The sequence below is a fragment of the Phyllopteryx taeniolatus genome, chromosome 19 (genome assembly GCF_024500385.1).
Source record: "Phyllopteryx taeniolatus isolate TA_2022b chromosome 19, UOR_Ptae_1.2, whole genome shotgun sequence".
NCBI lineage: Eukaryota > Metazoa > Chordata > Actinopteri > Syngnathiformes > Syngnathidae > Phyllopteryx > Phyllopteryx taeniolatus.
The window spans coordinates 3017283-3042013 of NC_084520.1; the positions used below are offsets into that span (position 1 = coordinate 3017283).

The following is a 24731-nucleotide window of genomic DNA, read 5'->3' on the forward strand; positions in this document are numbered from 1 at the left end:
TAGAACCATCTCAAGGATAATCAGAAGAAATGGACAGCACCCGAGTTAAATGAGTGTCACAGCAGAGGTTCTGAATACTTATGGCTGTGTGATAGTTCAGTTTTTCTTTTTTAATAAATCTGCAAAAAATTCAACAATTCTGGGTTTTTTTCTGTCAATATGGGGTGCTGTGTGTACATTAATGAGGAAAAAATTAACTTAAATGACTTTAGAAGGGCGGCACGGTGGCCGACTGGTTAGAGCGTCAGCCGCACAGTTCTGAGGTGCGGGGTTCAATCCCCGTCCCCGCCTGTGTGGAGTTTGCATGTTCTCCCCGTGCCTGCGTGGGTTTTCTCCGGGCACTCCGGTTTCCTCCCACATCCCAAAAACATGCATTAATTGGAGACTCTAAATTGCCCGTAGGCATGACTGGGAGTGCGAATGGTTGTTAGTTTCTATGTGCCCTGCGATTGGCTGGCAACCAGTTCAGGGTGTACCCCGCCTCCTGCCCGATGACAGCTGGGATAGGCTCCAGCACGCCCGCGACCCTAGTGAGGAGAAGCGGCTCAGAAAATGGATGGATGGATGGATGACTTTAGAAAATGGCTGCAATATAGCAAAGAGTGAAACATTTAAGGGGGTCTGAATACTTTCCGTACCCACTGTACATGTAATAATAATAAATTTTATTTATAGGCACCTTTCACAGCAGTCAAGGTCACTGTACAAAAATAGTTAAAAGCAATCTAGCGATACAATAAAAATAACCAAGCATTAAACAAACATCAATTAAAATGGCAAATGATATTGGGGAAAGTTAAACTAAACAGGCAGGTGTGTCTTTGAGTTTGGTTTTGAAGAGGGTTAATGAGTCTGTGTTTCGGAGGTCAGGTGGTAAGTTCCAAAGACGGAGGGCAGAGCAACTGAAGGCTCTGTCCCCCACAGTAGACAGATGGGCAGAAGGGATGGTGAGGTGGATGGAGGACAAAGATCTGAGAGAGGAGGAAGCAGCAAGCTATGGTGGTGCGAGGTTATTGTTTGCCTTGGAGGTGGAGATCGGTATTTTATATTGGATGTGGTATTGGACTGGGAGCCAGTGGAGTTGTGGAAGCCCTGATGTGATGTGGTGAATGGAGGGGGTCCTTGTGATAATACGATTCAGTTCAATTTGATTCAGCTAACTGCTGCCCATGGCCTGGTGGCAGCCCAGTGGTGGCTGACTGGTGTTGCCTGTTTGGATATACGCTCACTGACTGCCCAATAATGTGTCCCTATCACATTATGCCAGTGGCTGAACATTGACATATTCCATCATATTAACTGGCGATAAATGTCAGCGCCATCTGACTCTTTCACCTGCGAGGAGCTATCAACTGGAATGATGCTATTGCGGCTTGGCGTTTGTCTGAAAGCGCTGCAACTGGAGTCGTCATAATGGCGCGATGGTGAGTTAGATTTTTAATCATATGTTTTTATTTTGTCTGTCAGTCGTAAAATACAATTAAGTGACTCACCTTCAGTCTGTGGCCCTGCTGATAAACAACAGCTGGCTCACCTGCTTTTCTATGATGGACCTCCAATAATGCATTCAGTCCTAAGCACAGTATTCTGACTAAAGTACTTTTATTGGATTTATTTTGTAAAGAATAAAAAAAATATGCTTGTTAGGCAAGAGGTGCGCATGTCAGGGGTGCTAACTTCTGTGTCCTCTTCACATTTAAAGTTTGATAAATTTTCTAAATTGATTTCTACGCTATTCCCACATCTCAGGAAAACTCCACGCACGGTGGGTGTGTCAAATGACATTACAGGCGAATCCGCATAGGTAAAGGTTGCGTAAGTCAGGCGGTTAAAAAACAGCCTTACACATAAACGGGAGAATATGGCCCTTTGTACTGTAAATTCAAACTGGAATGTGCCTTTGAGCAATGTTTCATGATATTTGAGTTACAACGTGGGGTCCTACTGGTCCTGTAGTCATGTTGGTGAACCATTATGTTGATATGGACATATTTAAATTAGTAACAGAAACAGTGCATAAATGATTTTAATGTTGGATGACGTGAATTTAGCCACCTATTTAATGTCATATATTATTGTTGATATAATTGCTATGGTCCTAAAGTGGATCAATAAAAATAACAATAAATGTTTGACAAATTATGATTTCACCTTATTGAGTGTATATATATTAGCAGAATGTCTGTTTACATGGCATGCGTACCTCTAATCCAATCGCTATTTTTGGCAACAAGTGCTTTTGAATGAGTCCGACTCACCGGTACTCAACGTGTCCTCCGCAGCATATGTGGCTACCAATATGCGGGGCCGAAAAATCAAGCTTTTTTTGTTTTAGTTGTGTGGCACTGTCTTCCTGTCCTTCAACGTTCATGGCCAATAATTTCATTAAAGCTTGTGCCGGTGAAAGAGGTTGCTCAAGGCGCTTTTGTCCATGGCAGAATGTGCAATCGTCTATTTGTTCCTTTAAATTTGTTTACAGAAAAAAGTAGTCTTTACTTCAAGTTAACGAATGCTGCTTTCGCTGTACATTTAACCTGGCTCGCTATTTCTGTTTTTTCTCGTTTCGTTGGTCCTCACAACTCACTACTTGTGTTGACTCATTGTGTGTGTGTCTGTGCAACCATCCTTGCTTTCGCAACACACACCCAAGTCTATCTCTGATTGGCTTACAATGAAATTTTACTCTATATCACCCAATCATCATCACTTCGTCTCCTGCCCCCTCGAGACGGGTGTGCGTGCAGTGTGGCGTCATCTCACCTTGATGCTTACACGACACCTCGATGAACCGGAAACACCAAGCCACATTTTAGTTTTCAAAATATGTCACGGTAAGTCGTGCTATTGCGCAAGACCATATCTGAAAATATAGACATTAGCTAATACACGTTAGCTGAATAAATAACATTATGGAGTCACAGGTGTGGATTTGGGCTAATATTAGCAATGTTAACTGGTGAATAGCTAGCCCATTATTATAATGAGCTAGCTAATTTTGTAGGCAAGTTAGGCTTCATCATGCAATTAGTTAGGCTCATCAGATGACTTGTCTGGATGCACCTTGGATTTGGATGGAAAGGGTATGCTTCCTTTTCTCGAGCACCATTAGAGACGTGCCATTAGCACTGATAAAAGTCTTGCTGAGATCCTTTTTTTTTTTTTTTTTAAATCAACTTTTTTGCAGTTCAGCGCCACCCACTCAGATGTCTGGAAAAAAGCTTCAATGGCTGTGGGATCTTCATTCTAATGGCATAACAATTCTTCTTATTTTAAGTAGGCTATGCGGGTACTGTATAATGTGGTCACTCAATAGCTTTCAACGCGTTACATATTGTATAGTACATAACATATATTTCATTCCATATTTGCTGTAGATCTCAAGCATTGAAATGCCATGTAACAAGTGGAATATGGGTCAGATGTGATAGAGTAGGATTTTACTGGGTTTGGACCGACTGATGATTTTTCTGGTTTATTACAGTATGCTCTTTACATGGTGCTTGGGGGAGATTTTGACTTCACAATGGTAAGTACAAAGAAAGTGGTCAAAATCATCACACTGCACTTTTTGTTGGAGAACATGACTTCAGTGTTAGTAATATTGCATATTTTCAGAATGACAGACACAATTAGGAGATGATGGTGTGTGACACATTCAGTTGTCTGGTGTTTTAACATGTAAACAATAATATTATTATCGCATCACATTTATACTTACAACATAAACGTGTCTTACAAAATGCCAAATAACCTTCTGACGACGAGAAAAAAATATTATCCAATCACTGTTTTTTTTGTTTTTGTTTGTTTTTTTAGTAACTAGCAAGAGGTACCAAAGCAAGGACATTGACTGGTTGTCAAGACAATATGATGCATTTTGATAAATACGATATGAGTCATGGATAGGTTATAAATTGCCTGTTTTTTATGCTTAAAATTGAAATTTACACCCTGGGCGATTAAAAAATTGTGAAACAATGTGGTCTATGTATAGATCACAATGGATATGGAGGAGGCAAAGAGGTCACGGACAATATCTCCAGAAGAGTCTGCTATTATGCATCCTAACCAACTGTCAAATGCGACAAACTGTCCATGTAATACTAATGAATGCTCAAAATATTACAATAGTTAATGGGTTTAATCAAAAAACTCTTGACCTGACTGAAGACAAGGCACTGGCGCATCAGAAGAAGCTGGAGGTCAGTAAGGAACTACCAGAACACAAAGACATTAAAAAAATTAATATTAGCTTAATAGTTTCATCTCTAGTAAGTTGGGAAAATCTTATTACATGTGCGAGCTGAAGAAAACTACCAAGAAAGGAAAATCTACGACTTCATCATATGCAGCCATGACCTCAGATGTCATCAAGATGTGGGTGTCATGAACGGAACAGAGGATAGGACCCAAAAATGCACGACTCCAAAACAAATGGACAGTTTCCAAAAAGAGAGGTTTAATAGATGGGCATAGGTCGGTACACAGGCAGGCAATCCAAGAAAGGCAACAGTATCCAAAAACATGAGGCAAAGAGGCAAGGTCGATAATCGGAACAGGGTCAAATCTTACTGTGAGTCTGTGACGTGGAAACAAGGAATGCTGGAACGCGACGACAAGGTACAACGAACTGGCAACGAGAGGGAATGAGATTTGGTAATTAGGGTGAACGAGGCACAGGTGGTGAAGATGCTCACAGGAGCAGGTGTGTGTGAAACAGGGGGGAAGACAAAACCCGGAACACACACACATGACAGTGGGTATTTCATAAAATAAATGCTTAAATAATAGCTACATCTTTTGTGAAGAACAAAGGCTGTTGTGGTCATACTTTTTTCATAAATTGATGGATTTGATATTCTCATGTTATGGCTGTGGTAATGTTGAGCATCCACCAACAGGAGAAGACCCATGCAGGCACGAGGAGAAGATGCAAATTCCACACAGGGAGGCCAGATTTGAATCCGGGACCTCAGAACTGTCAGGCAGATGTGCTAACCCCGGGGTCACCAACCGTTTTTGACTCAAGATCTACTTTTCAAGTAGCTAACCTCCTGAAATCTACCAGTTCAGTGTCAACATCACAAACCCACACACCTTTTCCAGTCTCCAGTAACTAACCTCAAAACACTTTTTCTTGTTGTCATACAACCACGATACATGCGCACGAACACACACACACACACACACACACACACACACACAGTGCCTGAAATAAGTATTTAACACATCAACATTTTTCTCACTAAATATACTTGCAAAGGTGCTATTGACCTAATAATTTCAGCAGATGTTGGGAACAACCCATCCATCCATCCATCCATTTTCTACAGCTTATCTGAGGTCGGGTCGCGGGGGCAGTAGCTTTAGCAGGGACGCCCAGACTTCCCTCTCCCCAGCCACTTCATCCAGCTCTTCCAGGGGGGTCCTGAGGTGTTCCCAGGCCAGCCGAAAGACGTAGTCTCTCCAGCATGTCCTGGGTCGTCCCCGGGGTCTCCTCCCGGTGGGACGTGGCCGGAATACCTCGCCAGGGAGGCGTCCGGGAGGCATCCGAATCACCTCATCTGGCTCCTATCGATGTGGAGAAGCAGAGGCTCTACTCTGAGATCCTCCCGGATGACCGAGCTTCTCACCCTATCTCTAAGGGACACCCCGAACACCCTGCGGAGGAAACACATTTTGGCCGCTTGTATCCGGGATCTTGTTCTTTCGGTCACGACCCACAGCTCGTGACCGTAGGTGAGTATACGAACATAGATCGACCGGTAAATTGAGAGCTTCGCCTTTCGGTTTAGCTCCTTCTTTACCACAACAGTCGACATCACTGCAGACGCTGCACCGAGCCGCCTGTCGATCTCCCGTTCCATTCTTCCCTCACTTGTGAAGAAGACCCCAAAATCGGGCAGGATCTCTTCCCCGACCTGGAGTGTGCACGCCACCATTTTTCCGACTGATGACCATGGTCTCAGATTTGGAGGTGCTGATTCTCATCCCAGCCGCTTCACACTCGGCTGTGAACTGCTCCAGTGAGAGTTGGAGATCACGGCTTGGTGAAGCCAACAGAACCACATCATCTGCAAAAAGCAGAGATGCAATACTAAGGCCACCAAACTGGACCCCCTCTACGCCTCGGCTGCGCCTTGAAATTCTGTCCATAAAAGTTATGAACAGAATCGGTGACAAAGGGTGACCTCAACCCCAGAGATAGGAGAGCCTGCCTCAGAGGACCCCGACTCTGCTTCCTCATGGGAAGGCGTGTCGCTGGCGGAGGAGGTGTTTGAAGTATTCTCCCGACCGACTCACAACGTCCCGAGTCGAGTGCTCCATCCACACCATACACAGTGTTGCTTCCCCCTCCTGAGATGCTGATGGTGGACCAGAATTTCATTTAAGCCGCCCAGAAATCGTTCTCGATGGCCTCACAGAACTCCTCCCACGCCCAAGTTTTTGCCTCAGCGACCACCAAAGCTGGTTTCCGCTTGGCCAGCCGGTACCAGTCAGCTGCCTCAGCAGTCCCACAGGCCAAAAAGGACTGATAGGACTCCTTCAGCTTGATGGCATCCCTCACCAATGTCCACCAATGGGGACAGGGGTTGCCGCGACGACAGGCACCGACCACCTTACGGCCGCAGCTCCGGTCGGCCGCCTAAATGTCCCCCGCCAACCCCGTAACATGAGCAAAGTTCTGTCGTAGGTGGGAGTTGAAACTCCTCTGACGGGGTATTCTGCCAGACATTCCCAGCATACAGCTCAGTATACAGCTCTGCCCCTCTCTTCACCCGAGTGTCCAAGACAAGTCCAATGACACGACCAGAAAAGTCGATCATCGAATCCATGATGAGTACAGAAGTCCAATAACAGAACACCACTCGGGTTGTGATCGGGGGGGGTGAGGGAGGGGGCGTTCCTCCCAATCACGCCCCTCCAGGTCTCACTGTCATTGTCCACATGAGCATTGAAGTCCCTCAGCAGAATGATGGAGTCCCCTTCGGCAGCGCTCTCCAGCACCCCCTCCAAGTACTCCAAAAACGGTGGGTACTCTGAATGGCTGTTTGGTGCATAGGCACAAACAACAGTCAGGAACCGTCCCCCCACCCGATAGCGAAGGGAGGCTACACTCTCATCCACCGGACTGAACCCCAATCTACAGGCCGGGGGGCAATAAGCATACGCACACCTGCTCTGCGCCTCTCACCGAAGAGAGTCCAACCCCTCTTAAGAGGACTGGTACCAGAGCCCAAACCATGTGTGGAGGCAAGCCCGACTATATCAATTTGGAATTTATCGACCTTACACACCAGCTCGGGCTCCTTCCCTGTCAGAGAGGTGACATTCCACGTCCCTAGAGCCAGCTTCGGTAGCCGGGGATCAGATCGCCAAGGTACCAGCCTTCGGCCACCACCCAGCTCACCCGACCCCTATGGCCCCTCCCACAGGTGGTGAGCCCATGGGAAAGGGAACCCACATTACCCATTCGGGCTGTGCCCAGCCATGGGGCCCGGCCACCAGGCGCTCGCCTTCGGCCCCACCTCCAGGCCTGGCTCCAGAGGGGGCCTCCGGTGACACACGTCTGGGCAAAGGAAACCTAAATCCATTTATAATATTCAACATATGGGGTTTTTGCCATGCTTTTTCTGGTCCCTCACCTAGGACCTGTTTACCATGTGTGACCCTACCAGGGGCGTAAAGCCCTGGACAACTTAGCTCCTAGGATCACTGGGACACACAAACACCTCCACCACGATAAGGTGACGGCACCAGGAGGGGTTTTTCAAATGTAAAAAGGGTAATATAGATACGTTGACTGGTAAGAGCATGATATTGGCAGATGTACATTTGGAGTTAAATGAATTAGTCAACATATGACGCGCTGTGGCAACCCCTAAAGGGACAAGCCGAAAGGAAAAGAAGAAGATTAGTCAACACATTATGACTGTAAATCACTCTGCATTCCCCAGGCAACAATACACGCCATTGCCGGGGTGAAGGGTGTGTCGACTGTAGCGGCAAAGGGCATTTTCAAGGAACAAAGCACAATATGGCTGGAGGTAAGATGGTTAATAATACGAAACCTTCTTCATCGTTTGTCATGGGGTATCTTTGAAATATTAATGTCTGATTTATAGATAATGTCTCATGTCTTTCTTTGGCAGTGAACAGCAGCTACTTGGAGAGCAACTGATGAGGGGTATGACTAAGGAGTGCAAGGGAAGGCTGAGGGAACATGGAGAGAAACTCAAAGAGCTCTACAATCAGATGAGTTTTTGAGAAGACTAGTTGCGTTTTGTGTGTGTGTGTGTGTGTGTGCGTGTTTGACGAATATGCACAATAAAGGTTTGACAAACATGCACAATAAATTATTTTATGATAAGACTTTTGTGGATGCATTTTTGTGCACTGGCCAGACTCCAAAGGCCACTGACGTTTTGTGGACAGTCCCTGTTTTAGGCAGCTCTAGATGTACTTATATGCATCAATGTTGGTCAAAACATTGGGGGGAAGGGGGGTGGGGGGTTGGGCGGATGTAAGGCATGGGGGAAAATGTAAGACATGAATAAAGACAGATATTTATTTATTTTATTTTTTTTATGAAATTACATTTGACCTGACAATGATAAGGGACATAAAAGGATGAGGTTATTTTATCAGACATTGGCCTGATACTATCATATATTTTTTATGTTTATAAGACAGATTTATGATGTTTTTTTTCTTTTTTTTAAATAACATTAAACCTGAGAATGCGGCACGGTGGGCGACTGGTTAGAGCGTCAGCCTCACAGTTCTGAGGACCCGGAGTTCAATCCCCGGCCCCGCCTGTGTGGAGTTTGCATGTTCTCCCCGTGCCTGCATGGGTTTTCTCCGGGCACTCCGGTTTCCTCCCACATCCCAAAAACATGCATTCATTGGAGACTCTAAATGTCCCGTAGGTGTGACTGTGAGTGCGACTGGTTGTTTGTTTGTATGTGCCCTGCGATTGGCTGGCAACCAGTTCAGGGTGTACCCCGCCTCCTGCCCGATGACAGCTGGGATAGGCTCCAGCACGCCCGCGACCCTAGTGAGGAGAAGCGGCTCAGAAAATGGATGGATGGATAAACCTGAGAATGAAAAAGGGACATACTGTAAAAGGATGAGGTTATTTTTTCAGACATTGGCCTGATAGGATCGTATTTCATTTATATTGATAAGACAGATTTATGTTTGTTATTTATTAAAATAACATTACACGTGACATTGAAAAAGGATGTAAAAAGGATGAGGTTATTCAGACATTGGCATGATATTATCATAATTCGTTTTCTGTATGTTTATAAAACAGATTTGTTTATTAAAAAACATTACAGCTGACAATGAAAAAGGTGCATAAAAGGATGAGATTATTTCATCAGACATTGGTTTGAGACTTTCATATTTCATTTATATTTATAAGACTGATTTATGTTTGTTATTTATTAAAATAACTTTACACCTGACAATAAAAAAGGGACATAAAAATATGAGGTTATTTTGTAAGACATTGGCCTGATACTATCATATTTCGTTTCCTGTATATTTATAAAACAAATTTATGTTTCTTATTTATTAAATTAAGATTACACCTGACAATGAGAAAGGGACATAAAAGGATGAGGTTAGTTTGTCAGACATTGACCCCATGTTATAATTTTTTTTTACATTACACATTTCTTTCGCCATTAACGAGATATGCGCCAGACTTTTATTTTGAAAACTGCTACTTTGAGCTCCGAGGTGTTGAGGTGATGCTACACTGCACGTGGACACTTGGCGCCTTCACAAAGGACAGTTTAAAAAAAAAAAAAAAGGGGGGGGGGGGGGGGGAGCCTCTCGGAGCTCACTGCTCTGATGAAAACTTCTTCGATGATCTAATAATTAAAGTAACGCTATGTTTTTGGACAGTAAGGATAACGGTGTTATCGTGATTGAAATAGTAATTAGTTAGATTATGCGTTACAACCGGAAAAAGTATTGTTATTAATAACTGTTTATTTACGACACCATTACTCTCATCACCAGTGTTGAGATCAGGAATGACACTTAAGATACATGATATAAATAAGGACAAGCAAATCAAGAAAGAAAAGTCCGTCCATCCATTTTCCGTACGGCTTCTTCTCACTAGGGTCGCGGGGCATGTTGGAGCCTATCTCAGCTATCTTCGGGCGAGAGGCGGGGTACACCCTGAACTGGTCGTCATTATCATCCAAATACAATATCTGCTGGGGTGACTTGCGTACATGCAATTCATGTCCATGGGAGTTTCCGTTTAACTTCCCACCACAATAGTGCTGTCTGACAATGAGGGAGATGATGTAGACTGAGCGTACAGTACATGTCACTTTAAAGCCCAATTGTCTTGGTGAATTCCATGACGTTGGTCATCATCGTTGGTTGATCACGTTGCACTCAATTAGTTCTCTCCACAGGACTGTATCGTGTATTGGTTTGGATAAAAAGGTAATTAATTTGGGAAAAGATACGAAGGAAGGTAAATGCCTGCATTCACTTCCGGGTTAGTCCGATTTACATTTTTACCGTTAAAAATCAAACTAATTTGGTCTCATAGAGGGCACCACGTCACTTTTTATATGTATAAAATTTAGGGAAAGTGACGAGAAAACATTTTATGAGTCTCATAACTAAAGGTTGCTACATTTTATAAAATACAATTTCTAGATGACAGAGGCTTACTTAAACTCAAAACACACACAAAACAACCAAGAGTAGAACTTTATAGAATATTTAATTAAATCTACGCGGGATCTAGAGGGAAACACACAAAGGGGTCTAACTAAAGAATGAAAATAACACTAATAATGGTAAAAAGAAGAAAAATAGGCATATGAAAAGGGACATAGAACACTGTGTGTTTCTGGCTAAAAATATGAATGTGCGCGTTTAATGCATTGAGTCAGAGTGAACAAAAGCAAAGTTAGGAGCTGTGTGAAGCTAATAATTTTAATTATTAGGCACTAATTTTGTACCTGCGGGTAATGATTGTTGCTGTACTCACGCCTGTAGATCAGCTGGTCGACGGGGGGGGGGGGGTTCTTTCATCGCAGGAAAAGGAACAAAGCAGCATTCATTGAAAAAGGAAAAAGATGCAGAATCTGCCGATTGACCCAGTGGCGAGCTCAGCTTTTGTCCCCCAGCTGCGTGCGGGACCGGTATTGGATGCCGGTAGCTGCTTGCTGAGGCTCTGCCGACCGGTCACGGCTAGAAAAAAAAATAATCGAAGCTGCATGGTCGGTTTCGTCAATTGACGCACCGCCAGCTTGTTTGCAGCGGGTGTTTGCGCACGTGGTGGCGCTGGAGGAAAATGGAGAAGGGGGGTTGGCCGAGGCCAGCCCGTGGCTGGTGAGATTAGCTCGTCAGGACACGAAGAAAGAAAGATAAAAACTCAAGAGCGCAAGAAGGCGGGAGTAACCAGGGGGCTTGTGCAAGATGGATGGGGAAACCTGGAGAAGACCACACCCATCAGCTTGAGTCTTGTCTACAATTTTGATAAAAATGGTGTAAAAATCATATCTTAATATAAAATGATTCCAACTTTCTACTCTCTACTCACAGGTCAACCATATAGAATGACTGTTTATACTTTAGTCTTGGCAAAACAACTGCTTATGGTTCAAATCACATTTAATGCTGGTTGGAGTCAAGACAAACAGTTCTCAGAATCTTGCAGCCGCGCTTGTAAAGTTGACACACTCACACAGACATCAAGTCATACATTTGGAATAATTCGTTAGCGTTCGTAAAATATAAAAACAGAATTTTTTTCTTTGGTTAAACATCAAATGAATGGAAGTTCACGGGTTACAGTACTCTCCATCGCCAGTGGGTGGCACCTTGCGTGCATGGTTGGATATTAAGCAAATAGTTCACTGCTGTATTTGCATTCCATTGATCTGTCCCAGCTTGGTCTCCCGGAGAGAGGATCCCACCTTTTGGCTGTTGTCAGTACAAACAAAGAAAATGACTCTTTAATGACTGTAAACCAAGATTTCGAGGTGACCTGCTAATTAATTTAGGGTCCAGTAGGTGTCTTCTAGTGGCTGTGTCAAACAGCAGGGCCGCAGGGAAGAATGCAGTTTATCAAGCTGTGGGGGAGTCACTGTGACACCTCAGGTTTCGGGAAGCATGTCCGCTACAGGACACTGCTCTAAAGGTGAACAGCTGCAGGAGCTCTGAGTGCAAACAAGTTAAATAGTCAGCACTCTAAACTCACAACTGAGACAGCAAAGCATGTGGTGAACATTTATTTCCTTTTGATTGTTGTTTGAGTTTCTAAACTCTTATGAATCTGTTGTTTGGGTGGAGTTGCGATCTTCCTGCAATAACTGCTGTGAATCCACATTTCTCATTCAGTCATCTTGACAGAAGTGTTGGTTGTGGGTAGGTCACCAATGCTTCCTCCTCTGGTTCTTTACCGTGTTACCAAGTTGTTGGTTCATGGAATTTGTTTGCTTGGAAGGACAGTGTCGCCTTGGCCTTTTTGAACAGAATATAGAAGAGGAAATAGACAACGCTACTTCACACATCCTGGTGATTTGAAGTTGCCTTTCACATTGTCAACTCCTGCATAAAGTGATCTGCCATATGATGTAAGTCTGTTTTGTCCCAGCTTGAAATGAGTAACAGAGAATCAGTAACACTAAAGTGTGTTCTAACAAAAGCTAATGCAATCCTAGTGGTGAGACTGCGAAGTCGACGGTTAGGCTTATATGAATCTAGATTCATGAGGTTGTAAATAAAAGCACACAACTCCAAGTGAAGTTTAAATATAGAGCATATAAATGTTATTCAGCGTTCATACACAATGTTAAAATACAACACTATCACATACTGTAATAGTACCGCTGAGATCTCAGGAAAAGAAATAAATAATTTTAAAAAACGGTAAATTCAGTCAAGGTCCAAATAGAATGTATGACAAACCCTGAATGCACTTTAAAAAACAACAGCAAAACAAATAAACAAACATAAAACCCTGCAAAATCTAACCGGCCACTGTGTTTATGCCAACGAATCAAAAGACGGGAATCAGAATCATCTTTATTTGCCAAGTATGTCCAAAAAACACACAAGGAATTTGTCTCCGGTAGTTGGAGCTGCTCTAGTACGACAACAGACAGTCAATTGACAGAGAACACTTTTGAGACATAAAGACATTGACAAAAAAAAAAAAACAGTCACTGAGCAGTAAAGGGTTGCTAGTTATCTGGTAATGCCGGTACATTTATTTATTTTTTTGACAATTATGCAAAAAGATGCAGAGTCCTCTAGCACTTAGAGCAGTTCGAATGACTAATATTGTAATAGTCCGGTGAAATGACCATTGTGCAAAGGGCCCCGAGAATTCAAGGAGTGTATGCGGTTTAAAGTGACGAGTAGTGCGATAATCTGGGACAATGTTGGTTGTGCAAATGTTGCAGATACTCCTCAATCAGTGTGCAAATGGAGCAGATGCTACTCTGGCATGAGTGGCCAGTATATGCAAATAGTGCAGCATGGCGAGACAACTACAGTGAGTGCACGAGTAATGTATAATTGGCCCCACAGAAATGTGACAACAAACTCAAGTCAAAAAATTGCCAGCATGTTGTAATGGAGCACCGTGGCCGACTAGTTAGAGCGTCAGCCTCACAGTTCTGAGGATCCGGGTTCAATCCCCGGCCCCGCCTGTGTGGAGTTTGCATGTTCTCCCCCTGCCTGCGTGGGTTTTCTCCGGGCACTCCGGTTTCCTCCCACATCCCCAAAACATGCATTAATTGGAGACTCTAAATTGCCGGTGGGTGTGACTGTGGGTGCGACTGGTTGTTTGTTTGTGTTTGCCCTGCGATTGGCTGGCAACCAGTTCGGGGTGTGCCCCGCCTCCTGCCCGATGGCGGCTGGGTTGGGCTCCAGCATGCCTGCGACCATAGTGAGGAGAAGCGGCTCAGAAAATGGATGGATGGATGGATGTTGCAATAGAATTGTAGGTTAGGTGTTTAAGAAGTTGATTGCAAGAGGGAAGAAGCTGTTGGAATGTCTGCTAGTTCTAGTTTGCATTGATCGGTAGCGCCTACCCGAGGGAAGGAGCTGGAAGAGCTGGTGACCGGGATGCGGAGGGTCCGAGAGGATTTTGCACGCTCTTGTCTTAGTTCTGGCCTCAAGTCCTCAAGGGTGGGTAGGGGGTACCGACAATCCTTTCAGCAGTTTTGATTGTCCGTTGCAGTCGGAGTTTGTCCTTTTTTGTAGCAGCACCAAACCAGACTGTGATGGAAGAACACAGGACTGATTCGATGACCGCTGTGTAGAACAGCCTCAGCAGCTCCGGTGGCAGGCCGTGCTTTCTCAGAAGCCGCAGGAAGTACATCCTCTGCTGGGCCTTTTTGAGGACGGAGTTGTTGTTGGTCACCCACTTCAGGTCCTCAGAGACTGTAATTCCCAGGAACTTGAAGGTGGTCATATAATTAGAATATCATGAAAAAGTTAATTTATATCAGTAATTCCATTCAAAAAGGGAAACTTGTATAATGTGTACATTCATTTCACACATTTCAAGTGTTTATTTCTATTAATGTTGATGATAATGACTGACAACTAATGAAAACCCCAAATTGAGTATCTCAGAAAATTTGAATATTGTTGAGAGGTACAATATTGAAGACATCTGGTGCCACACTCTAATCAGCTACTTAACTCAAAACACCTGCAAACTTTAAATGGTCTCTCAGTCTAGTTCTGTAGGCTACACAATCACGGGGGAAGACTGGTGACCTGACAGTTGTCCAAAAGACAACCACTGATACCTTGCACAAGGAGGGCAAGACACAAAAGGTTATTGCTAAAGAGGCTGGCTGTTCACAGAGCTCTGTGTCCAAACACATTAATAGAAAGGCGAAGGAAAAGATGTGGCAGAAAAAAGTGTACAAGCAATAGGGATAACCGCACCCTGGAGAGGATTGTGAAACAAAACCCATTCAGAAATGTGGGGGCGATTCACAAAGAGTAGACTGCTGCTGGAGTCAGGGCTTCAAGAACCACCACGCACAGACATAGGCAAGATATGGGTTTCAGCTGTCGGATTCCTTGTGTCGAGCCACTCTTGCACAAGAGACATCGTCAGAAGCGTCTCGACTGGGCTTGACAAAAAGGACTGAGTGTTCCAAAGTTATGTTCTCTGATGAAAGTAAATTTTGCATGTCCTTTGGAAATCAAGGTCCCAAAGTCTCGAGAAAGAGAGGAGAGGCACAGATTCCACGTTGATTGAGGTCAAGTGTAAAGTTTCCACAGTCAGTGATGGATTGGGGTGCCATGACATGTGCTGGTGTTGGTCAACCATGTTTCCTTAGGTCTAAGGTCAATGCAGCCATCTACCAGGAAGTTTTAGAGCACTTCATGCTTCTTGCTGCTGACCAACTTCATGGAGATGCAGATTTCATTTCCCAAGAGAACTTGGCACCTGCACACAGTGCCAAAGCTACCAGTATCTGGTTTTCCTGTTCTTGATTGGCCAGCAAACTCACCTGACCTCAACCACATAGAAAATCTATGGGGTATTATGAAGAGGAAGATGTGATACACCAGACCTAACAATACAGAAGAGCTGAAGGCCACTATTAGAGCAATCTGGGCTCTCTTAACACCTGAGCAGTGCCACAGACTAATTGACTCTATGCCACACCATATTTCTGCAGTAATTCAAGCAAAAGGAGCCCCAACTAAGTATTTAGTGCTGTACATGCTCATACTGTTCATGTTCGTACTTTTCAGTTTGCCAACATTTCTAGAATTTTTTTTTTGTATCGGTCTTAAGTAATATTAAAATTTTACTGACTTTGGGATTTTCATTAGTTGTCAGTTATAGTCATCAAAATTAAAAGAATTAAACATTTGAAATATGTCAGTCTGTGTGTAATGAGTGCATATAATATACAAGTTTCACTTTTTGAATGGAATTACGGAAATAAATAACCTTTTTCATGATATTCTAATTATATGACCAGCACCTGTAATCATATTGGTTGATGTCTTAATCATTGCAGCGAGCAATGCTGAGGTTTTGAGAGAAGTAAAAGACATGCTCGCAGAAAAGTTTAGAATGAAAGATCTACTCAAACATTTTATGGGTATGGATTTCAAGTATTCACCAACTATAGTACATGATGACAACCATGGGACAATCACTCTTGCCAAAAACCCTGTCAACACACAGAGACGTAAACATGTTATCAGGTCTATTGTGAATGAGGGGAGAGCAACTTTGATGTATTGTCCTGACATAGATGCTGATATAATGACCAAATCTATAAAAAAGTTAAAACTGAAAATAAAAGGTTGTTGGGGGGAGTTTGAAATGTGTAAGACAGAGATCCACATTCATTATGATTTTTTTTGTTTTATTTGTTTTAAATGATGACAACATAAGTACAAGTGGGTGTGTTAAGAAACATCAGTTGATGTGCAATATAATGTACTGTTTTATGCAAAGTTCTAACGTTTACTGGTAATGTGCAGTATGAGGCGCCACAGTGAGGCGCTAGGACATGCTATAGGATGCATGCCTGTGTCATCACACCTTTTGTGTGCTTTCTTTCTGTGTGTCTTTGATGTTGAGTTCTTTGAAAGCTGTTGGCTCCGACATCTATCCATCCATCAATTTTCTTTACCGCTTATCCTCATAAACATGCCATGCTTTTTCTCCATTGTCCATTCATCCGAATGCAACGTTAAGCTACAATAATTTAACAGTGTCCATCTGCAGTGTACAGCTTAGGATCCTTATTTATGTGAAAGACAAGGCCAGTGAAACTGGGTGGAGCCATAGTTTGCACTAATTTTGGCTGCGATTCAGTGGCGGTGGCCTGCACTATTACCTACGTGTGGGGGCTCCCCTAAAAGCCCGCAATGTTGAGTCAAGCTTGGTCATGTGGGGTTTGAACTTCACTGGACTTGAATTATTCAAATTTGCGTTTTAAAGAATGCAGTTTGCCCTCAGAGATTGTTTGAATGGTACAATTGATTTTTAATTAAATTCTTAATTGGTGGTGGTGTATTGTGTATTGATGTATTACCTTTATCTCTCACACTCTGTTCCAGGTTCAGCTGATTCACTACAATCACGAGTTGTATACTAATTATACTGAAGCTGCCAAAAGCCCTAATGGACTAGTCATCGTGTCCATATTCATGAAAGTAAGTCTCAGATACCTGTTTAATAAATGCCAAATGCCTACATTTGTAAATTGTATTTGTCAATATATGCTGTTGGTAATGATAGGATTCTTTTATTGCATTTGCTGCATATTGAATAACTTGAAGTCCATGCAGAAGCTTTTAAACACAGCCGCAGTCTTAGAGTCGCCTTCCAAACCTTTCCTTTTGTCCTCCTGTCAAATAAATGACCAAAGCTGCCTTTTCCATCCACATCAAGAATACTGCTCACCATTGCCCCTATACATCGTCATCTGCTCCATAATCTCTAATCCACATTTGATCAGAGGTTGCACCAGCGTGTTTTGAGCTAGATCCCAAGAAGCATTGATGACGTGAAAAAGATCAATTGTCAGATGTGATTCAAACACCAGAAAAAAAGTAAAGTTCACTTCCCAGTTGGAATTGGTGTGAATTTGTCACCTTAATGCCTCGAAAAAAAATGCGTTTATTGAGAGGGTACAGCAAAATCTCCATGAGAAATGTCAGACAACAAGAAATCAATAACACTAATCGGCTGCTACTGTGCGGAAAACAAGCACAACCACATCTTGTTTGGTATCAACAAGAAGATTGGGGTTCTCTGCAGCCGCAGATTGAATTCAAATGTATGTTCTTAGATGTATGAACCAACAAGAGGCCGTAATACGGTCCCTTGTGATGCAAACAAGACATCCTTGTTGCTAGGCTAACACTAAAACACCACTTCCAATCTTCGAACGAACATATCTTCACCAAGTGTTACCAGATTACCACAATCTATACATCATTGGAAAGTATTTTTAATGCCTTTTCAGAAAATGTATTCAGCTCGAAACACGGCTGTGCGAGTTACGATTGGTTTCATGCTGGAGTGTCACATTTGTCTATTTGGTGTTAGGGTCATCACACTAGTAATGGGAAAGACTAGTCTCTGAGACTTGACTCTGCTGAATAACTACAAAAGGTGATGATGGCTCTCGTGCTGACAGTGTGGGACACACCTTACCCAAATACCTGACTACGTCCTCCGACTGCCAAACAGCCTTTATATATTCCTGCCACAACGACCGAACGTTAACATATTATATCATATTATCTATCCATCCATCGTCTTCCGCTTATCCAGGGTCAGGTCGTGGAGGTAGCAGCTTAAGCAGGGAAGCCCAAACTTCACTCTCGCCAGCCACATCGTCCAGCTCTTCCGGGGGGATCCGCAGGCATTCATTCCTAAGACAGCTGGGAGATGTAGTCTCTCCAGCATGTCCTAGGTCGTCCCTGGGACTTCCCCTTCCGGCCGGACGTGTCCAGAACACCTCACCAGGGAGGCGTCTGGGGGCCATCCTAATCAGATGCTCTTCTGGCTTGTGTTGATGCGGGTCGACTCTTAGCCAAGCTTCTCACCCTATCCCTCAGGGAGAGCAAAGACAACCTGTAGAGGAAACTAATTTCAGCTGCTTGTATCCGCAATCTTCTTGTTTTGATCACGACACACAGCTCGTGACCATAGGTGAGGGGAGGAAAACAGATTGATCAGTAAACCGAGAGCTTTGCTTTTTGGCTCACCTCCTTCTTCACCACGACAGACCGAAACAGAGTCTGCGTCACTGTATATGCTGCACCAATCCGCCTGTCGATTTCCTGACTTCTGAACAGAATCCTGAGATACTTGAATTCCTCCACTTGGGGCAGGATCTTTTCCTCAACCAGAAGAGGGCACTACACCCTTTTCCGACTGAGGAGCATAGCCTCAGATTTGCCGGTGCTGATCCCAGCCACTTCACACTCTGCTATGAATCGCTCCAGTGTGAGTTCAAGTTTGCAGCTTGATGAGGCCAACAGAGCCACATCATCTGCAAAAAGCAGAGATGAAATGCTAAGGTCACCAAACCGAACCCCCTAAACGCCTAAGCTTCACCTAGAAATGATGTCCATAAAGGAAATGAACAGAATCGGTGACAAAGGGCAGCCTTGGTGGAGTGCAATCCTCACTGGAAACGAATCTGACATACTGCCGGTAATGCAGCCCAAACTATGACACCAGTCGTACAGGGACCGAACAGCTCTTGTTCAGGAGCACGCTGCACAGGACCCCCCGGAGGACACGGTTGAACTCCTCCTCCAAGTCCAGAAACCACATGTAAACTGATTAGACTAACTTCCATGCACCCTCAAGAACTCTGCAGAGTATAATAGGAGAAATAAGAATAGAAATAGGAAAGCCCGTGTCAGAATCTTCCTCATAGGAAGGCGTGTCAATGGAATTGAGGAAGTCTTCGACGTATTCGGCCCACCGACTCACATTGTCCCAAGTTGAGGTCAGCAGCACTATACACAGTCTTGACGGTGCACTGCTTCCGCCTCCTGAGACGTCAGATGGTGGACCAGAATTTCCTCAAAGCCATGCAGAAGTTGTTCTCCATGGCCTCAATGAACTCCTAAGACACATGAGTTTTTGCCTCAGTGAACGCCAAAGCTGCATTTCGCTTGGCCTGCTGGTACACATCAGCTGTCTCGGAAGTCCCACAGGCCAAAAAAGCTCGACAGAGCTCCTTCTTCACCTTGACGGCATCCTTGGCGTCCAGCTCTGGTCGGTTGCCTCAACAATGGAGCCAGTGAACCTGGTCCACTCGGACTCAATGTCCCCTGCTTCTCCTGGGAGGTGGGCAAAGTTCTGCTGGAAGTGGGAGTTGAAGCTCCTTCCTCATGAGCTTTTGTGAGCACCCTTTGCGGAAATTAAATAGATCAAGAAGTGGTAAACTTAGTGCGCTAACCTCAAAAAAGGAATGAAATGACCCATTTGTTGGAAAATTATTTAAACTTGGAATTGTTCCAAGGAAAAATAAATTTGCATGTTAAAAGGAAGTGGCCAAAACACATATTACCCTATCACTCCAAAGACAAACAAAATCAAGAAAAAACCTATCAGAGTAGAACAAAAATCACATCAGCCAGAAACTATAACCTTACCTGAATATATTCGGTAAATCCAAGAAAAGAAGAGTTTCTGAAGAAAAGGTTTAATGCTACATGAACTATGTTAAACAAAAACATCGCTGACAACTTACAATCGTGAGTTAAGATGAAGGCATTCGTCTTCCAGCCCGGATGTGCCAACGCTGTGCACTGAGGTTCAACAGCAAAAATCGCATTAACCAGGAAAAGTAAATATTTTCATTGGCTATTATTTTACAAATATATATTTGACATTGTTAAGTGAACTACTCCTTTTTAATTCAAGTCAACAGCTGACTGCAAGCTCCACATGCGGAAAACAAACCCAAGACAGTATTTTTGGTTCGCTGCAGATGGATAATTTAAATTTGGCTTTAATTTCATAAATGCGAGGAGGGCTCAAATAGACACTATTTTATTTGAAAGAAAGCTTCAATCATGCATCTTTTTTAAGAGTTCAAAATGTTTTTGGTTTATGCAGAAATATGATTTTCTGTTCTCTGTAGCAGTTAATTGATTTATTAAATGCAGTACACATTAGTTTCTTATACATAAAGGAAAAAAAAGCTTACCAATTTATGTAGTGTTATCCTCACTTTAGATAGGGTCTTGTGGCTCCCGATATTTTTCTTCTGTGGGAGACCAAATGGCTCTTTTTAAATATTTAGGTTTCCGACCCCTGAAAAAGCCTAAAAAAAAACACACTGATATAGTAACTCAAAAATACTGTGTTATAGTAGTATAGTATAATAGTAGATCTGCACTAATATAAGTTAAATATTTAGAATTAGTTTTTTAATATGTAGGAGAACATGCTTAAATCGGGCATTAGCTAATGCAATCATTCTCCATGTTTAATAAGTATAGCTACACTAAAAACAACATATTTGTGCAGATAAGCAAATAATAATGTATTTTCCCAATCCGTAGAAACATTTACTCGAACTTAGCATACAGTGCTAGATTACAGCATGATTCTTAAAATGACACTAAACCAGATGTTCCTCTGTCCTCCATCCTTTCTCTTCCCTCTTCCTTGCTTCATTCTTCTACTACTCCACAACGTTAATGTTGTTGTTTTAAAAGCATGATTGCGGCCAACAGTGCACCTTTTGTTTGGTATTATAGATTTTTGATTGCTTTTCGTGATTCCGTTCCCCATCAGCACACACAAGCGCCTATGCGCAAACACACACGCACACACGCCCAATCACACCTCCTCCCACCATCATAATTTTGATACAAACAGAATATTTTTTGTTCCCAGTGACAAGTTTAGCAGCTGTTTAACTTGCAAGCTGTGGGTGATTGACAGGGGTGAAGCACTTACATGAACGTCAGTGGTGCGGCGCGTTAAGGCTGCTTGCGAGTTCCGCTGGAGCAGTCTGGACTCCAGACAACGTTGAAAGCTCTCACTTTTCTTTGTAAATATCATTTAAGCTACGTATTTGAAGTCCTTCAGTGAGTCACTCCTTACCTCCATGACGCTTTCTCACCGCACAATTTGGTATGAATAATTAAACCACAATACATTGCACGCTAGGCACGGTGGCCGACTGGTTAGAGCGTCAGCCTCACACTTCTGAGGTGCGGGGTTCAATCCCCGTCCCCGCCTGTGTGGAGTTTGCATGTTCTCCCCGTGCCTGCGTGGGTTTTCTCCGGGCACTCCGGTTTCCTCCCACATCCCAAAAACATGCATGAATTGGAGACTCTAAATTGCCCGTAGGCATGACTGTGAGTGCGAATGGTTGTTTGTTCCTATGTGCCCTGCGATTGGCTGGCAACCAGTTCAGGGTGTACCCCGCCTCCTGCCCGATGACAGCTGGGATAGGCTCCAGCACGCCCGCGACCCTAGTGAGGAGAAGCGGCTCAGAAAATGGATGGATGGACGTTGCACGCTTAACATGGCAGCAAAACGCTATTCTTGATGTGTAAATAATAAACTAAGAACAATCAAATAGACTTTTTCCCAAGGACAGTAACAAATATAGTGTGGCGACAGTGAAGCCGTGCATTTGTATATTTATTGCACCTTCACTGTGGATTGTATGATAAACAATGATGTCCCAGTCATTTTCTTCAATAAATTAGAAAGGAAGTGGCCTGCCTGTCTGGTAAAAATGCTATTGGGCAGATTGGTTGCTTCATCAACAACCAATGATTGCTTGTTAAGAGTCATTGTTGACTCAAAAGTAACTATCATTGGTTTGATGAAATCTGACGACTTACAAGATTCAGTAACGCGTTACATTGCTCGTTACTCAAAATGGCGGGCATTTTGGAGTAACGTGTTACTTTCCAACGCGTTACTGGCATCACTGCCCATTTAATTTATTTTCCATCTTAACACTGTTTCCAGAATTAACAGCAGCTATGTCTACTAGGATTGTTTGAGCAACTATTAACAGTTTACGGTCAACATTAATGAGCACAGGTTAGCGCTAGCTGTTTAGTTACTTAAAATCAACATGCTAACTGTACTGTCCTCTCAATGTGTTATTTTTCCATGCGTTAACAATGATGAGTCAGTCAGCCAAACTCCTTTTCATGAGCCACAAAATGAGCATCCTTACTCCTTTATTAACCTCCACATGTTCATAACAATGAATTGGAGTGAAACTTTAACAGAAAAGTGGATAAAAGAGAAGAAAAGAAAGATGCCATTATGATACTGTACATCATAGGAGATTTTAATTAAAATTTAGCAACAGCATTAAGAGCCAACTGGCACTTTGCGCTACTATAATACAACCCCAATTCCAATGAAGTTGAAATTCTAAATTAATGATTATTTGCTAAAAACAATAAGGTTTATCAGTTTGAATATTAAATGTCTTGTCTTTGTAGTGTATTCAATTAAATATAGGTTGAACATGATTTGCAAATAATTGTATTCTGTTTTTATTTACGTTTAACAAAATGTCCCAACTTCATTGGAATTGGGGTTGTATATATAATAATATGCGGTCGTATTTTATCCACAAACATCATCAAATGAATTCAAAGAAAGGTATATACAGTATCACATTAGCACATGAAGATTAGGAAATACTCAGTCGTTGCGTTCTAAAGGGACCACATGAACCGATGAAGACGAAAGCATGCGGCTGTATATGCTTGCGACTTCAAAAAGACAATGGAATGAAGGTCCTATCAACAACTGACACTAAACAGCCAAACAACAACACGACACATGAACCACTTCAAGGGTGCATAAGCAGACATGGGCAGAACACTCCTCACCTGGCATTTGATACCACTAAAGATGTAGTCGTCCTCTTGCAACTTCCCTGACCTGCAGATCTCTTGTTGCTGTGCACCACTTGCCCCTCAGCTGAAGAGTGTAGCGGTACTCCTTCCTCCACCGCACCCAGAACTCGTGCCAGGACCTGCACCGCCTCTGGTGCGATGGGTGACCATGTTCCAGGGGCCAAACACATTAAGCATAAAGCTGACAAATTGTTCTTTCATTTCAGGATTCTTGTTCAGTATGCGTCGCAAGGAGTGGAAGCAAGAGAGGGGCCGAACACGGTTGTTTGGGAGGTGTGGTCTGGGTGACCTGAATGGCAGGGGGGCAATATGGCTGTTGTGTTCATCTCTTTTGAAGTCTTTGTGCATGGTTGTCAGAAATGTCTCATCTTCAAAGGGCAAATCTAGCTTGTTGTAATTTTCACTTCTCATGAAGGCGTTACTCTATATCCAAGTTTGTCCTCTGGAGGAGTTGTGACATGGGAGTGGCTGGAGAGATCTTGTCTTTGCTCGCTGCTGTAGTTCACTTTTCCTTAATCTCGATGTGATTTTGACATGGTGTCAGGTAAGATGGACGTCTCTTTGCGGGACATTTCTTTTTCAATAGTGGACTTGTGGGCACTGTCAATGCAAACTTCTCTGACTATGACCCACCCCAAGTCCAGGCGTTGGGCAAAAGGTGTGCTGTTCGGGCCATTTATCTGTTGTCTCAATTTATGATATCTCAAATAAATGAGAATGTGGCTCAAGCTCTGGGATGGGTGTGGGAAAAGACGAGAGGGGATTTCTGCCCTGTTGCTCATGAGGTCTGCACTCGATGAGTGGGGCAAATCCAAACACACTTGCCTTTTAACTCCCTCGCTTTGGACAACGACGGCTTTCTGTCCCCGCAATTCCTGTGGTGCCAGCACAAGTCTTCATCAGGTAAGGTGCAAAACTTCTTTTGCTGCCGAATAGCTAAAAAACACTTTACTCTGGTTGTCAAATATGGCATACATCTTCACAGTGCGTCCTCGCTCACCTTGAGGGAAGACGTGTACCAGGCATATCTTTGCACAGGATTATATCGGAAGACCCTCTCCACAGACCTCAGTACACCTCCAAGGCGACTCTGAAAAAGAGCTATGACGCTGTTTTTTGTATGCCTCCCTTCACTGGTGACAGTGGTTGTCTCTATGCATGGCTGTGCAGTGCTGCTCACGCTCATATTGAATGCATTTCAGTTTTACTTGACATTCCTTCAAGTGAGTAGCAAAGAAACACTTGAAATATTTGTTTTCTTTCAGCAAGATGCCTGTGAATATTCTCACTCATCCAGGTCATTTCATTCT

The 24731-nt window shown here is 43.3% G+C and overlaps 1 protein-coding gene across 16 annotated transcripts in view; it reads left to right on the plus strand.

Moving 5' to 3' along the window:
• ca10a (carbonic anhydrase Xa) overlaps positions 1–24731 on the plus strand; it is a 176190-nt gene that overhangs the window by 73390 nt on the left and 78069 nt on the right. For 12 of the 16 annotated variants that reach the window (XR_009785619.1, XR_009785618.1, XM_061755757.1 and 9 more), the window contains 2 exons: positions 3482–3526; positions 17104–17199. The exons of 1 other annotated variant lie outside the window; for it this stretch is intronic. Coding sequence is in view for 12 of the 15 variants with exons in the window: in XM_061755757.1 (XP_061611741.1) it covers positions 3482–3526; positions 17104–17199 (141 nt within the window). In the remaining 3 variants the exon portion in view is untranslated. Of the gene's footprint in view, positions 1–3481; positions 3527–4901; positions 5068–7958; positions 8049–8153; positions 8478–17103; positions 17200–24731 lie in introns of those variants that run through there. 3 more of the 16 variants (XR_009785620.1, XM_061755762.1, XM_061755769.1) reach the window with 2 other exon arrangements.